Below are 17,500 nucleotides of genomic sequence, written 5' to 3'. Positions count from 1 at the left end.
AAGGGAGGGGCGTGGAGGGAAGGACAAACTCCTAGAGGAGGCGTGGTAGTAAAGAGGTTAACCACAGGCACCACCAACAGGTCGCTCTTGACGCGGACGCAATCGCAGACCCCACGGAGGCCGTCACAAGCTCTTCACTTCTTCGGCCGACCTGCAGGAGGCTGCCGTAGTATAGGGAGATATTTATATACATATGTTATGGTTTTTTTATTTTAACTCTTAAATTCATTGTTAAGTGAGTGGAGAAACTTGTTTAATTATGTACAAGTGTATGAGTAGGTTGGGATTTATTTGGTGTGATGAGAAAAGCAAAAGTTATAACGTGACTTGTAACATTGAGAATGGAGTTAATGTGATTTGCTGTATCTCTCTCTGGCTTTGTTTTTCTCTCTTTTTCCGTTCCCCTTCCTCCCTTACTTCCCCTCTCTCACCCCCCCCCCTCTCTCTTTCTCTTACCCCTTCTCCCTCTCTTTCTCTCTCTGTCCCACCCCCCCTTTCTCTCCCTGTTCCCCTCTCCCTCTCTTTCTCTCTCTGTTCCCCTCTCCCTCTCTTTCTCTCTCTGTTCCCCTCTCCCTCTCTTTCTCTCTCTTTCCCCCTCTCCCTCTCTTTCTCTCCCTGTCCCCTCCCCCACTCCCTCTCCCTCTCCCTCTCCCTTTATTTCGCTCTCTGTCCCCCTCTCCCTCTTTTTCTCTCTGTTCCCCTATCTTTCCCCCTCTCCCTCTCTTTTTCCCCCTCTCCCTCTCTTTCTCTCCCTCTCCCTCTCTTTCTCTCTCTCTCTCCCTCTCCCTCTCCCTCTCCCTCTCCCTCTCCCTCTCCCTCTCCCTCTCCCTCTCCCTCTCTTTCTCTCTCTCTCTCCCTCTCCCTCTCTTTCTCTCTCTCTCCCTGTCCCCTCCCTCTCTGCCTCTCCCTCTCCCTCTCCCTCTCCCTCTCCCTCTCCCTCTCCCTCTCCCTCTCCCTCTCCCTCTCCCTCTCCCTCTCCCTCTCCCTCTCCCTCTCTCTCTCTCTCTCTCTCTCTCTCTCTCTCTCTCTCTGTCCCTCCCTCTCTCTCTCTCTCTCTCTCTCTGTCCCTCCCTCTCTCTCTCTCTCTCTCTGTCTGTCCCTCCCTCTCTCTCTCTCTCTCTCTCTCTGTCCCTCCCTCTCTCTCTCTCTCTCTCTCTCTGTCCCTCCCTCTCTCTCTCTCTCTTTCCCTCCCCCTCTCCCTCTCCCTCTCCCTCTCTTTCTCTCTCTCCCCCTCTCATCCCTTCTCCCTCTCTCTCACCACCACCCTCTCTTCCTCTCTCCCCCTCCCTCTCTCGCTCACTCTCCCTCTTTACCCCCTCCCTCTATCTCCTCCCCCTCCCTCTCTCGCTCACTCTCCCTCTTTACCCCCTCCCTCTATCTCCTCCCCCTCTCTCTCTCTCTCTCTCCCTCCCTCCCCCTCTCCATCTACCACTTCGATACTCGGAGCGCCTCTATTTAAACTGATGGAATGGAATAAAGTCACATTAATCGAACTGTACGTTTGAAATATCATTTTTTGCCTTTTTGTTGCTTACATTTTTATGAATATAATTTAAATATGTATTGATTTTATGAACACACAAAATACATACATGCATACATACATGTTTGTATACTTATGCATTTACTTTCTTGAGTATAACGGCGTGGACAGTATACCTTCCAGTTTTATCCAAGCGACAAGAGAGGCTTTGGACACGCGTCCCACTGAAATAGTCCGCGCCCCAACGAAAGAGGTCTCAACACGTCATCATTACGAAGATGTTGAAAAGCGGCATGTAACAACTATGATTTAGGAATTGAGAGGACGAACTCGAACTCCATGTCATATCATGTCTTTCGTTGCAAATTTGACTCGGTTCACAGAGTAAACTAAAATTGGTTGCTCCAATTGCAAATAAAAATTTCCATTATAGATAAAATAAAAACCGGTGCAGTTGATTTTCCTGGTTATCTCTTTTTTAGAATACAGTTCCCTGACTTTTCATTTATTGCCAAAATATTGTACGTCTTCACTTATGCCAGGCAGTGTTTGACACGTTTGTTTAACTGCGTAGTATCTTGTAGATGCCGGTAATGCGCTTGTGATAGCTGTAACCATCATCTGCCATAGTGTTTGGCGTTTCGTTTACTTTACTGTATCCCGTTAACTCCCTCTACCCTCTACCCCCTTTCCCCCGCTCTTTCCTTTCCCCTCTCGAATATTCTCTTCCTTTCTTCCTCTCTTCGATCTCTCCCTGCCTCTTTCCTTCTCTTTCCCCTGCTTTCTGTCTCTCTCTCTTTTCCCCTCTTTCCTTCCTCTATTCGATCTTTCCCTCTCCTCACTTTCTCTCCCCCCCTTGCTTTCCGTTCATCTTCCTCCCTTCCTCTTCTTTCCTTCTTCCACTCTTCCCCACTCCCTTTCTACCCTATTTTCTCCTCCCTCTCCTCTCCCGTTCTTTCCCTCCCCCTCTCTCACGCTTTCCCTCTCATCCCATCTTACCTCCACTTTCCCTTTCCCTCTCCCTCTCCCTCTCCCTCTCCCTCTCCCTCTCCCTCTCCCTCTCCCTCTCCCTCTCCCTCTCCCTCTCCCTCTCATCCCATCCCATCTTACCTCCACTTTCCCTCTCCCTCTCCCTCTCCCTCTCCCTCTCCCTCTCCCTCTCCCTCTCCCTCTCATCCCATCCCATCTTACCTCCACTTTCCCTCTCCCTCTCCCTCTTCCTCTCCACCATTTTTCTGCGTGGTCATTTTGTGTTTTTTTCCGTAACAAATGGAGTCATAAATCTGTTTAGAGAATCAATTTGTTGATCACCGATTAGTGATTATAGTAAGTCAACCCAGTAAGGTAGGAGAGAATGTACTCCTCTTTATCGCAAATGAGATTTAGTGAGCGAATTTACTGTAGAACATACATTTGGAATTTCCCTCGTGTTAGGTGTGTATTTGTTCGAATTTATTGTTTGTAGATGGCTGTGTAGGTACTTTGACAAGAGAAAAGAGTATTGGTGATGATCAAAATTCACCTTGCAATGCCCAAGCCAAAATTTTTGAGACATTACTGAGAACATAGCTCCAATATATGGACACTAATTTTGTGGACACTAATTTTGTGGACAAAAACGTAATTTAATGAAGACAGGGGAAGAGACATCTTACTTTAAGGTGTTCAGACTTTCATAATCCTTGATCAGTAGTCCGAAGTGATCAACAAAAGAAGAGAAAAATATAACATTTGTAGATATGACTGCCACCAGCACTTGGCGAGAGTAAGAAAATATTGTAAAATCTACACCAGTGTTGGTTTAACATACAAAGCGTTTCAGGCAGACAAACGCAAAAAAAAAAAAAACAGGTACACATAGACGTAATTAGAACGCTCAAACAAAGTTTTCCCAATCACATTTTTGAAATCACAATTTCACATCTACATACTGATCTGCACATATTTTCACTAACATGCAAATGTTTACATCTACAATATATATATATATTATGGAACAGATCTCTATTTCTTCATTTTAACATACATCTCTCTGACCATAAGGAAATGGTGAAAAATCGTTAACATACACATTCCTTGTACAAAACCTTCAGTGTTCCAGAATTTGGCTGGTCTGGCTGTGTTTCAGACAAAGGAACTTGGTTTTAAATATATAAAAAAGACAGAGTAAGTAAACAGGTTTATTGGTAAGCTACAGATTAAATGAACATGGAACAGGTCACACTGCTGTACAGCGCTATGTACCTCACCTCAGTGTACAAAAGGAGTCCAAACACAAGGCATGAGCGGCTTCACGTACACAGTGGACCGCGCTTGTATCAAAGTAAGAAAATGTAGAAAAATCTTGGTGACTACCCATTCACAAAATTTCCACACAACATTAAAAAACATATTTAAATATTTTTCATGTTATTTTATAAAACATAAAAATGTATAAGGGCAACAAAAATTAAAACTAAGTCTAGGTGGCAAGTGGGGTCATGACTCTGTGGTCCACGGATGGCACTCGGGAGCGGCACACATTATGCCTGTCGCTACCCACAAGCTTAACCTACCGCGGAGACTGGAAACCCCACCGTCACTGCCACAGTTACTCCATACTTACAAAAATTAGAAAATGCTTCACCAAACACGCATAAAAATCCATATAGTTACAAAAAGTTAGGTATTGTCCATGGTGGAGAAATAACAAAAATGAGTGAAAATAGCAAAAATTTGCTATAAAACTGGCTATTATCATGACGATGAAAAAGAACATTATCATCGCAATCATCATGCTCATTGCTGCACATGTGTCGCCTGCCAATCAGATATATAAATTCAGGCGAGAAATCCTGGGCAAGAGCTGAGAGACTACAGGCAGGCCTTGCGACACCACCTTGGTAGCACATACCGCTTTCCTCCTGACCTGCCAGCCTATCACAGGGGCCATTATCATAATATGAATGTCACAATGGTCTTCTTTTCCACAGAGAATAAAAAATGACAATAACCAATGATAAACCTGGTTCCACACACAACACAATATTTAAATTAAAACATAATTGAAAGACACTCAGCGGTCATCATATTACAACAATCAGAATTTCAACTTGATGAAACATTGTATATCAAACCCTCTCACAGCTGGCAGGCCTACGGTGGCTTTCAGGATTGGGCACAATAGCAGCAGTAGCAGCTGTAATAGTAGTAATAATTATAGTAATGATAATAGTAGCAATCATCGTGTACTATTGGGGATGCTCCACCATGTCTCTTCGCCAGCTTCCGCCTACCACTGACATGAGCAGGGAGTGAGTCCCTACTGACAGCCTTTTTTTTACCCAATATATATAGATATATATGCTTAAATTATATAATGTATTATTTATATACCGGTTACTCATATACATGATAATTTCTCAGGTAAAGTGACTAAATGGGTTACCTGGGCTGCCAATAGAGAGACACTGCCCTCAACTAGGATTCTAGTGTTCAATGCACAAAAATAATCCCAAACAAAAATAATTTTACAATATTTCTATCATTAAACAACAAACATTGCCTCCTCCTTTATACATGCATGGGAACATAAAACATCCAATTTTGATATTACATAAGTCTTTGTCCAGGGAAGTATACAGCATATTAATATTATAAATTTTTGTTTTACAGTTTGCAAATGTTGCAAAGGTTTACACCATTCTTGTACCTGAGCATATAACAACTTGTTGCTTAAGAGGTGACATCAGATTTGATGAAATTCTATAAAAAGTTATAACAATTTTAATTTCTGTGCAGACAATAAAAATTGTCAGTATTACTACTAATGTGTTAAGAATTAAATAAGAATTAAGATTATAAAAATGGCCAATAGATGATTCACCATTCGACATGGTGTGGTTGACTGAAGGGTGTGTTGTATATCACACAATTTAAGAGGTTTTGGGCACTTTGCATCCTTCAGGTGACTCCCACAATTCCCTGTTTGTGGCATCATGCAGGACGCTGCCTCCTTACCGAGACTTCTGCGCCATCATGGTAGCTACTGTACATTGTAGACACTCTTACAAAAAGGAGATTAGCAAAAATCTCTACTATATCATAAAAAGCAGAAAAACGATGTTAAATTGTAAAACCATTACAGCACAGCTGCAGGCCCTGGCATTCCTCAAGTACATTTGCAATAGCTAATAAGAAAGTCTCTGATACAGGATGGATCAACATGTAAGGAACATCTTTACTATTAAAACTTTCCTATACCATCCTTGGACCTAACAGAAATCCAGGGTCTATTTATGGATCTGCTCACAAGCAAGCTTTGCAGGTAGACTTAGCGACTGAAAATGCAAATGATGCTAAACTTCCCATACCCTAATGAGACTAGTGAATTCTGTAAGCTTTTCAACCCCTTCATTAACCATCTTCTAAGTTAAGATATTATCATCATCAGTACTATTACAAAAGTTGCAAAACATATACAACAACTTTGGTTACAAGATAACACTAAGTATAAATTAGAAAAATTAAAAAAATATCTATAAAAGCAAAAACAAGTATAAAACATGACTACTTTAACAATCACATACATGGAAACAGGACCTCGACATGGGTATAGGTGAGTGATCTCCTCGTATCACACTTTTCTTGTTACAATTATTCTGCATGTTTCACAAAAATATGGCAACACGTTCCTCAGCTGCTTGATCCTTATATATCTGCCAACTTCAAAAGTAGAGTTTGGTTAGGTTTTCTTCTAAGAAACTAGGTCAACCATCTTGCACATATTGTAGCTGGCTCTCTTCTCTGCTTTAGTTCAAAGAGCTGAGGAAAGTGTATCAAATCTTTAATAGACATACAGTAGTTTCTCACCAAACACAATTACAGGCAGGCACTAGTTATGCTTACATTAAATGAGGGCATTTGAACAGTACAGTGAATAAAATAAATTAACCATATTGATTTTGCAAGTTATACAACTTGTTAAACTCAGCAAAGCAAACACCCAGTTACTATCACTCTGTTCTAACACTCATACCTGTTTAACAAGTACATTTAGATGTACAAGTGCTTGTACCTGACCCTACAGGGACTCGCTCGGAAAAGTAAAGGATCGGAATTGTATGGATCAGAAAACTAATTTACCTTGATAATTTTTATATGCAGTTTATACATTTATGATGTTTTACATATTGTTTCATAGATAAATGGAAGAAAGAAAATTCACTATGACTATTTCTTATCACTTGAAATCTCGTTAGAAACATGCAAAGGATCGGTAAGGTAATTAATGATGCTGTATTGAGTACCTTGCCTTACCAAAAAAAACTTTTTGGTACATTAAAATATTACATATATATCTTTTCTCTTCCACTGTTACACTTCCTATTCCATCCCTCACACCTTCAGAAGCAATATTGAAATAGTAAACTTGAACAACAATAAGAAGAAAGAATAAATACATTTTAATCTGGAAACTATAAAAAAAATATCAATTACTCCATTATGCAAGAAACTGTATATTATAAAAAGAAAAATACTCTGTAAAATAGAACATATCCGTGAGATATATAAAGTTAAAGCTAATGCAAGGCATGCTTAGAAGAAAAGAAGGTGATAAAAGCATTACTTTGGATCCAAAGGCAGCACACACACCTCATCTGGTTATCTTGAAAGAAAAATATATAAATAAGCATTTGTAATAAAAATTCCCTGGGATTATTTTCTAGTTCTTCTCACTTTTAAATACTAACACCATATGACTCTTGAAATTCAGCACCAGGAGCTAATGGCCAATTGCACAGATACTGCAGCCTCCAGAAGCAAGCAGAAAAACTGTTTGACAGCGATAAAGTATTCTCAAATGGTAAGAAATTTAACATAGTGGGGGAGAGAGACAACAAACGCAAAAAAAAAAAAAAAAAAAAAAAAAAAAAGAATAAAAGAAATTACACAAAGCATTTTCCAGAGCCTGCCTAATAATACAGTGGTTAAGTGACTATAGTTCGGCCAGTGAACAGTAACAACACTCACTGCCTGTCAGCCTACAGTTCAGAAGAATGGTTACTGTGACATGTACTATTCACAGTGGTTTAGGAGAGAAACTAAGCAAACACACAATGTTGTAATAGCATTTTAGAATAATAATCAAGGGAAGAGATAATAAGTAGGGAAATGTGGATGAGAGAGAGATAACAGTCCTGGGGAAGAGATGGCTGAACTTTAATTACATGGAGAAACCTTAACTTGTGAGCCAAGTACAGTAGTTTTGAAGTATAAATAAATATCAGTGTACAGTGGCTCTCTTGACCATGTTCAACAATTAATTGCCAATTATAAACTCTGCTTAGTCGGAAAGCCCATTAATTTATTTCTTCAGTATATAAAACTCCCTAAAAAAAAAAAAAAAACTTCAGATCTTTTGCCATAGTAATGAAAAAAAGAAGAAAAAAACATCATAAACCTGAAGATATCTTAAAACCTAAACACTGCAAGCAATATAGTTTAGTTCTTTCTTCTAATTATATTGAAATCAAGGCAGTAAAGCAAAGAGCTTAAAACCATCAAGACTTTACAGATATACCAATTTTCTTTTGGAATAAGGATTCCACCTGAATCTCCGAACGGGAGCCAAAAAGCTAAGGGACAAAGCTGCAAGTATTCTCAACACTGATTTGCTTAGCTTGTTTATACTGCAGTAAGGTCAGAAGAGGGCTTTGAGAAACAATGCAGAATGTTAGTTACTGAGATCGTGCTACAAACTCAAAGCCCCCTTGATGTTGAACAACAGCTATTTCACAGTTACACCAATAATGCTGACTAGACACCTCCATGGAGACTACAAATATATATAAAAACTCAAAAGTCACAAATATTAAGAATCACACCGAGCCTTGAATAATAAATTCAAAGACGTAAAAAATCCACGACGGGATTCATGCTGAAACATCGGACAGGCCAGCACACTCGGACTATTTTCTGCCCTCGCCACCTTCTTGTTCTTGGTATGGGCTAGTTGGTATCATGGCACTTTACCTTCTGGTCATCAACAGCCATCTCTTCCATGAAAAAAAACCAAGGGAGGGCAAGGAACCCTATGAATTCTGATTGTCTAAACCTAACCCAGTTCTGACTATTTTTAGATTCAAGGAAAAAGATTAAAGTACATGTGTAATATTCCTACCTAAGTCTTGAGTGTAGCATTTCACTCAAAAGATGAAAAAAGCTTATGAATGCATTCATATTTACTATTCATAGTGAGAAAGCAATAGTATATAAAGTTTTCTGAAAGTCCCCAAGTCAAACCTCTAGAAAAGTGTGTAAAAATTTTTTTTTAAACATGTTTTCACATTTTTCTAAAATAGAAATGGACATGCCATCCGACCCCACTATTGCTCTTATACGAGATTTCAAAGGGCATTCACTGCGCACAATCACCTCCCCAGTTACCGCCCCAACCCCAAATTCTCACATTGAGCAGGTAGAGTCTCTTCCACAGACGGTTCAGTAAAAAAATAGTATGTACAAATATCAAAAAGTTCACCTCAGCTATATACTGTACATCCATCAATTAAAAGCCAGCAAAAAGACATAACACTTCATTAATATAAAAATCATGCATTTCCATTAAGAAAGGATACACAAGAAAATGACAACATAAAAATATAACTGCCTATGTCTTCTTTGAAATGAAAATATCATAATAAAAATACATGTAAATCTACACTCACTAGCGACACAATGCAATCATGTATTCAAATGGATATGAAATGGGGATGAGTCTATGTACAGTGTTACCCAGCCTCTATGAAATGAGGCGAACGCAAATTATCAAATTCCGCCATATTGCAGACAAGGTCCTCAGGGGAGGTGACTGAATGCCCTAAGAGTCTCACCGTGATAAAATCTGGGTCAGGATATGTTGTCTCCACATTGCTTAGCCAATGTTGTGTGCTATTTTCTTTGGTTTTTTTCATAAAATAGGAGATCAAGTCAATATGACAAGCCAGTTAATTCGACAAGAATGACCACGCTAAAGATACATAACATGCAGAATTATATTTCTTATTTTTTCCCTCTCTCTCTCTCTCTCTTGCTCTCTCTCTCTCTCTCTCTCTCTCTCAATCTCTCGCTCTCTCTTTTTTTGCAATGATCCCCTTTATGAGGCAAGGGTTGATTGCCCCTCAATTTATCAACACGAAGTCACTGGCTCGCCAATCTCTTAACTGGCAAAGTTTCAACCACTTCACATTTAAGGAGTCCTCTGCATACATCATTGCAATCTATATCTTCATTCTGTGTTTAACTTCGCAAGCAAGCTATATGTGAAACTGTAATAGAGACAGTATTACAGTCTCAACTATTTAGCTACAAAGTTTTTTTAATCCCTACAAAAGTTGCAGGTCTTTTCTTACACAGTACTAGTAACAGCAAAAGACAAAAAAACTAGAACTGTTAACTTGTCACAAAAACACCCGCATATGCTAGATGATAAACTTACTAACAAGGACAGTATCAAAATTCAAACACGCAAAAATACAAATTCTATATGGATCAAAATTATCCTAGTGCAAAAATCTGCATATCACACACGCACAATGCTGATGGCTACTCTATCAGGCTAGAGCAGATGAAGTATAAAAGTAAGTACACTGACTGTCATTCTCGGTATAAAGAAGGTGTGGACACTTTGTTTACCATAGGATTTCTTGTTATGATTTGGCTGCTTTTGTTAAATCCTGTTTTATTACAGTACCAGTTGAACTTGAAAGTACTTCTACAAAAATCATCAGTTTCTACAATTGCTGATACCTGAATTATTTCAAGGGGATTTGCCATGCTTTGCTGGATATCAGTAAAAGAGTCAGAACATTCTAGTTTTTAAAAGCACAGCCAGAGTGAGACAGTTGAGAAAGTACAAAAGAATATGCACATGTGAAGTAGGTTCAAGGGTTCTGAGGTATCGGGTATTACAGACAAAAGATGTAAAAAAAGTGTTTGTAGAGTAACCAACAGCTGCAGCACGACACAGTGGTATGGGTTGGGGTATCCAGGCCATAGCAGTTAATACATCACAAGCCAGAATGCAAAGAATAACTTGCAGGGGAAAAGAGAGATATTGGACATGGCTTACAGAGGTATTTAGTAACCAAGACATTTTTTATCAACTGCCTTGTCCTTGACAGCCCCAAAAGTACAGTACCTATGGATTCCTAGAGCCAAGGGGATCCCCGAGGCTTGCCTTGAATAATGTTTAACCTGCCACTGACTACAGCCTAGACAGCAGGAGACTGCCACAGACCCACTTCCAATAGTATTTAAGCCTTCAAGCTTCATTGTTGATGGACAGAATCTTTGTGCCTACCTTAAAATTTACATTAAATGCTTACTACCAATCAAATAGTTGTTATTATTTTTCCCTCTCTTTTAGAATTAAAAAGCAATTTGCCCTCCTCTTTGACTCATACTTCCAGAGCAAACAAATCTGATGTTACAACAGGCAAGTCAAGGTAAGCCTTCCCTCTACATTGGTCTCCTGCATCTTCAATTAATGTATGATGTGATCAGCTATGTTGAATCAAGAGTCTAATGTCCACGAAGTTCATTTTCTATCACTTCAAAATAGAAAATCTGCTTCATTAGGATACAAACAACAGGTCAAATCAGGCTGGCACATCACACAGAACTACCTCATAAGTTGTACAGACTTCTGCAGAGTCAGACATGTACTTCTGAGCCAGTGATGGTCCATGACTCTTAGGGTTATAAGAAGATACTGGTTGATGTGGCCCATACTAAGATGGGACCATGTACGTCGTCGCCACAGAAAATGTCTAAAAATAATTGGAGATAACTGATCTTATCATCATATCTTCTGACCCAAAGAAGTTACAGACTTCTCTGCTCTCTAGGAAAACATCTCCTATCAGTTATTAATATATATATTTGAATAGCACTGAAGCACAAGCCGTAACTATACTGATATTAAAAATTATAAAACACCATCCTATTACATTACAGTAATAATGCTTACATATGCACCATAGTAATCTTTGGGGTTATGTCGCACAATGAATTTTGAAAAACTCTTATTACACAATAATGGAACAAGGCTGACTTATGTTGACATCTGAGAAAATGATTAAGTTGGCTGTATATTTTTTGTATATCTCACTGTTTAGCAAGTAAGCCATTCTGTGGGTAAGCTTGTGAAAGACACTACAAATATTTCCGTTGTACAGAAACTTGTTTTTTTAACTTTTTTTACTACAATGGGTTAAAACTACGTCAGAATTATCAGCCCGTGTGCTTCTCCTGCCAGTTGTTGATGAAAAAACTGCGAAGTAGAAAAATCTGGCCCAGCTAGAAAAAGAGAGTGTACAAACATCGTTCTATCACAAGTGAGCAATGCTATCCAATGGCCATCATGTGGAAGAAAGAGCTAAGCCTCTGGGGATAAGCACTGGGCTGACAATTAGTCTACGGCACACTTTGGTTCACCCACACACAGAGACACGTGAAGCTCCTATTACACGCCACAACGAACATGGCATTATTATTATTATTATTATTATTTATTATTATCATTATATATTTTTTTTGTGTTTTGTTTGGTTTTGCTTGTTGACATTTTTTTGATAGTGGTAAATAATGGCTTTTGCTTACAGTGTTGGATGTGAGATATAAAAGAGGCATCCAGTGGGAGGGGGGTAGTGGGGAATTACTGACTTTGCTTGAGGACTGCTTGACTCAGTTGCTTGAAGTTTTCTTGATATCCTTTTCCTTTTTTTTCTCTTTCTCTTTCATTCTTTTCTTTTTTTTTATCTTTTATTTGCGCCCACAGCAGTTGGCAGGCATTGGGGTGGTCGCTAATTTATGGCAAATTTCTTCTTTTTACTTGTTTGTCAGGCACCATCCAGGTTCTCGGTGCCACCGCCATGGAGATCTACAATTATAGAATACGTATGATCATATGAAAAAAGGGGTGGGAGGAGCAGTAGATGTATTTCTGTTGCTGTATTGCTTCAATGGCCTATATGCACTTGAGGATACAAATCTTGCTGATAAGCATGAGGAAAAAGTCACTAAGGTTAACTATAATGAAACTAAAAGAGAGGAGTCTAGCACCACCTGAATGGTACGGTGCGGGGCCGATCGGCGCCCTCTTTGACTAGCGGCTTGTGGAATTCGCGTCCCGGCCGGGAGTGGATAGTCTGCCAACAGTGTTCGCAGTAGTATTGCAGGCAGGTTACATTGGCACAGAAGAAGGGGGCAAACTTTCCCCCACAACGTGCACCCTGGCATTCATCACACATTTGGTCGTCTAGAACATATGGCTTTACCTCAACCTGAAAGGCCATTGTTCTCATTAGATTAGGATAAATGCACATTTATATCATGCAATGGATTTTATCTTTGAAAAATATGTACATATACACATATATCAATACACCTACTTTCAATTATAATCATTAATAATAAATATTCCACAATCTTCCTTACACTCAAAATCAACAAATCTAACACCAATAGTATCCATACATTACTTCTATACATACCCTTTTATCAATATCGCCATGTTGTAATTGAACAAATCGGGCACTAATGGCAGCAATATAACTTTGCTGGTTAGAAAAAGCAACTCGTCCTGCCCCCTTGGGATACTTCAGCTCAGGGTCTGTGTCGATCCCTGCGTAACACACTCCACCATACAGACGGTCCATTATCATTGCAAGTTCGACTGTTGGGAAGACAAGGCAAGAGAGGGTAAGATTAAGGATATGGGCATCAAATGAACCAACAAATATTCACATGCCTATAAAATAATTTACACTGACACACATACACAACCTCAGTCACTCATGCACACAGATACAAAACGATGCAAACATGAAGAAGCATATGAAAAGAGGATCAGTAGCATAACATTTCTTTTTTAAAACCTATTTACCATCTGGCATCTCATATAAATTTCCTATTTAGACAAATATAAATTTCCTATCTAGACAAAGTGCAAAGAAAATATAATACCAGATACAGAGCCTGAGAAGACCTTAAATGTCTCCCTTATGCAATTACTAGCATGGCTATATTTTTACAACTACACGTTTCCTACAGACCTCTTCCCAATACTATAACTGTTAATTGCCCCTCCCCCAAAAAAGAAAGCAAGAATCCAGGTGCATTCACTGGGGACGCATGTTGCCCACTAGAAGTCTAGCACATCATTAGTATTTACTCTTAGATGGCTCCACAAGCACTTAATCACCAAGGAGCCAACTGCTAATCCTACCTGCTGTTCTATTTACGCTTTACCTTGATTTTGGAAATATCTTATTTCATTTTATATCTTTAATTAGCATTACTAACACTGTAGTAATTGTGATGTCAATAACGATAATAACAGCACTGATATTAACAGCATCAGAGAAAAACCCCAGAACTCATGGAAAGGGGAAATCAGATGAGGTCATGTAGGTCTACTAATTGACTCTTGGTGGCTTTGCACTTATGGAGCCGTCTATGTGTAAAGATGTTTCACATAAAAATACTACAGTGACATTGCATGTCCCTGATGGCATTGGGTTAATACCTGATGTATTTCAGTTGCAGTATCTTTAACCAAACGTATCAAAAATAACATCCCATACTAAAAATTATTAGGCCAATAACCCTAAGGCAACTGAAAACTAACTGCACATATAATAGCTCCCCTGACCTGCACACTTCTCTTTCCCAAGAATAGATAAGGTCTATCTCAACCTCCCTTCTACTTTCCCCATTTCCATAAACCTACCAGCTTTGAGAGGCCTCGGCACTCCTCCCACAAACACTGTCTTGCGAGGATCCAGAGGAAGCGAGGCATCGAGGACGAAATCTGCGTCGGAGAGTCGCCAGGGCCGGATCTGAACAGGTTTGTCCTTGATGGTGGGCGACGACACGCACAGGTACAGTTTGTCATCATCTTGAATACAGGCGTCTATTAGCTGTTGTACGCTGCTTTCATCCTGAAGTGGGAAAAAGTGTAATTAGTGACAGAGAAAGAGAGAGAGAAAGATAAAAAGTATCTATAAATATTCAGAAAATTTGAAAGCAAATACCAAAGTTTAGTTCTTAGGATCTCTATGCAAATATAAAAACTACTATGATTCTGCTTGTATCACACAGGTTGTCAAATGTTTTGCAAGGAATAATTAGCTGAGAAACATGTCTGATAATAATCTGAAAATACACATGAAAATTCTTAAAAGGAACATTCTGCATTTCAATCATCCTACAAACCAAGAAAAAATAAATAAGTAATAAATAAATGGGACAGCACTTGTCACCCAAGCCACACATTGACCAAACAGAATGCTGCCCTCCCTCGTACAAAGCAGTGATCACGCCCAAGACCAGACCAAGATCTGCACGTACCTGGAACAGGAGAAAGGCATACCCCTTGGGAGGGAAATAGGATTTGCTCTCTGCCTTGTGGGGCCAGTCCACCACCAGGGGACCAAAGCGACGGAAACTTGCTGTTATCTCCTCTGGAAGGTGGGGTCCTCATTAGCATCTTTTTATAGAGTTGTTATTGCTATTGCTATTATTACTAATACTAATAATTATGTCTATTATTATCACAGTTATGACTACTGCCTTTTCTAATCTAATTGTCATCATAATTATGATTACAGTTACATTTATGCCTGTTATCACAATCAGTATTATACAAATATGCCTATTATCATAATCAATATCATACATGTAACTGAATTCCTTGATCTTATTCACTTACTAAAAAATGATAATTCAATAGAAGTTATATAATCAGATATAAGCAACAAGAGTAACAAAAGAGTATTACTAAATTTTTTTCTGAAAAGCAATTTTGTCCAGCTTAGTCCATCAAAAATATATATACATATTGCCTTCAATTTTTTTTTCCCAGCAAACTGGCGAGATCGAGCAAGCAAAATTTGGGGGAGAAAAAAAAAAAAAAAAAAAAAAATGTGAAGCAATAACTGAATTTCACAAATTCTATTATGCTGATGTACTATATAAACTAGCTAAAAACAATGTCATTATGGATTTTAAAAAACATTATTCTACCGTTCATGCAATTAATTATCTGTTGTTTATAGATTACTATCAGTACAGGATATATTTTAAGGCTTGTATCTGTATATAAATGTGTTAAGCAATTCTGTGTTCTTAAAAAAAAAAAAAAAACCCCAGCAAAAGGACACTAATAAAGGGAATTTCATAGGAGCTGCATGGCCACCAGCAGGCAAATGGTCCACTGTGAGAAAGGGGCCAACGGGCCAGCAACAGTATTGGGGCAGCCCTGGCTCCCCCAAACCATCCTTTGAAAACCCCATTGATATATCTTACTAAAGTTTCAAAAATCAAAATGATTTGTTGTTCTAAGAAAATTAATGGGTTCTCTAAGGGAAAATATCAAAACTACTTCCTGATAAAAAAAGCCCAGTAGAGCAATGGAGGCAAAATCTGCAGTCACATCCGTAAGGAAATCAGAATACAAAATAAATAAATCTACATAAATAGCATATAAGTATATTCATAAATCATGCTTATTCAGATGAAAAACAGTCTGAAGGGACAAAGAACAGGAGTCAACTTACCTTCGTCGATGTCTGGCGGGAGTCCTCCAACGAAGACCTTCCGCGAGAAGCGCTCGCCGTTTTCCGAGCCCTGAGAGCGCGGGGAGGAGCGGGAGGGTGAGGGCAGGGGGATGGGGGCACTGAGGCCATCCACCAGGTGCCCATCGTCCAGAAGGACTCCGCCATCCTCCATGCCTAGGAAGCCACCTTTACCTGCCAAGAGTCATCAGTGTAGACTGGTGCAAGAACGAGGGGGAGGAGGGAGAGGGAGGGTTTTGTATGGGGGGGGGGGGGAGATTATTTTGTCAGTGCCTCTGAAGGTACAAGGGGCTTCTTCATGGAGGGACTGAGGGGCTCTCTCATTTTTGTCTACTTTCTCTCTCTCTCTCTCTCTCTCTCTCTCTCTCTCTCTCTCTCTCTCTCTCTCTCTCTCTCTCTCTCTCTCACTCTTTCTCTCTCTCAATTAGTCTTGAATTCTTACTGTCTCACTCTGTCACTACTTCTTATAAAACTCACATCCATAAGAACTCTGGATATCTTTTGTCTATGTGTGTACGTCCCTGTTCCCACTCAGCCCCACCATTTTCCTGTGTGTGTCTCCAAAGGGGACAATTTTCTTTATTCCTAATTATTGTACAGCAATACTAACATCAACATCTGCTGAAAGATACATATAATAATAATAATGATGATAATAAAGAAGCAAAAAACAGAAGTGAAATTATCATTTGCATATGGAGTTGCAAACTACAACACTCAAGTATAAGCACAATCTATGTGAACAAAAATAAAAATATTTCATAGATGAGGATAAAGACATAAAATTTCAACATAATATTGAAGACGCTTTGTTTTCTGTATATACAGTTTATGTTTAAAATCTTACAAAATTACTAACAAGGTTTGCCAAAAATAAAGAGAAAGAAAAGTACATGCGAATGGTGAACCTAAATTAATAATTTGCACATACATTTGTGTGTGTGTTTGTGTGTATGTATGCATGTGTGTGTTTGTGTTTGTACATGTGTGTGCTCGTGCATGTGCATATGTATGTGCATATGTATGTGCAGTGTGTGTGAATATACACGTATGCATATGAGAATATCTTTGCAACATACCAAAACATAAACAGACAAATGAACACACATAAACACATACACATGCAAGCACACACTCATAATATGCGCAGATTAGTTTATGGTTTTGTACCCTACATCATGGGTGACTGTGATGCGTGCACACACACATACATACACATACACAATAACATACACATACACATACACACTCACACACACACACACACACGCACAGACACACACACACACATACACACGCGCGCACACACACGCACACACGCGCACACACGCGCACACACACACACGCACACATGCACTCACACAGACACGCATGCACACACACACGAACGCACGAA

The 17,500-nt window shown here is 39.2% G+C and overlaps 2 protein-coding genes across 7 annotated transcripts in view; one reads left to right on the top strand and one right to left on the bottom strand.

The window, feature by feature from the left end:
- The window catches only part of LOC125030820, a 38,293-nt gene extending 37,867 nt beyond the window's left edge, over positions 1-426 (top strand). Inside the window, exon 60 of the mRNA XM_047621131.1 lies at positions 81-426. The gene's annotated coding sequence lies outside the window, so the exon portion shown is untranslated. The remainder of the gene's footprint in view (positions 1-80) is intronic.
- A 3,223-nt stretch (positions 427-3,649) lies between these two features.
- The window catches only part of LOC125030518 (cytoplasmic polyadenylation element-binding protein 2-like), a 162,334-nt gene continuing 148,483 nt past the window's right edge, over positions 3,650-17,500 (bottom strand). For 4 of the 6 annotated variants that reach the window (XM_047620578.1, XM_047620580.1, XM_047620583.1 and 1 more), the window contains 6 exons: positions 16,087-16,278; positions 14,879-14,991; positions 14,259-14,469; positions 13,021-13,202; positions 12,593-12,810; positions 3,650-12,407 (listed from right to left, as the gene is read on the bottom strand). In XM_047620578.1, coding sequence (XP_047476534.1) covers positions 12,356-12,407; positions 12,593-12,810; positions 13,021-13,202; positions 14,259-14,469; positions 14,879-14,991; positions 16,087-16,278 — 968 coding nt within the window. In that variant the 3' untranslated portion in view covers positions 3,650-12,355. The remainder of the gene's footprint in view (positions 12,408-12,592; positions 12,811-13,020; positions 13,203-14,258; positions 14,470-14,878; positions 14,992-16,086; positions 16,279-17,500) is intronic. The other 2 variants (XM_047620581.1, XM_047620584.1) reach the window with 1 other exon arrangement.

Source organism: Penaeus chinensis, chromosome 11 (genome assembly GCF_019202785.1).
Source record: "Penaeus chinensis breed Huanghai No. 1 chromosome 11, ASM1920278v2, whole genome shotgun sequence".
Lineage (NCBI taxonomy): Eukaryota > Metazoa > Arthropoda > Malacostraca > Decapoda > Penaeidae > Penaeus > Penaeus chinensis.
The sequence above is the reverse complement of the archived record's forward strand: the minus strand, read 5'-3'. Positions and strand labels throughout refer to the sequence as shown.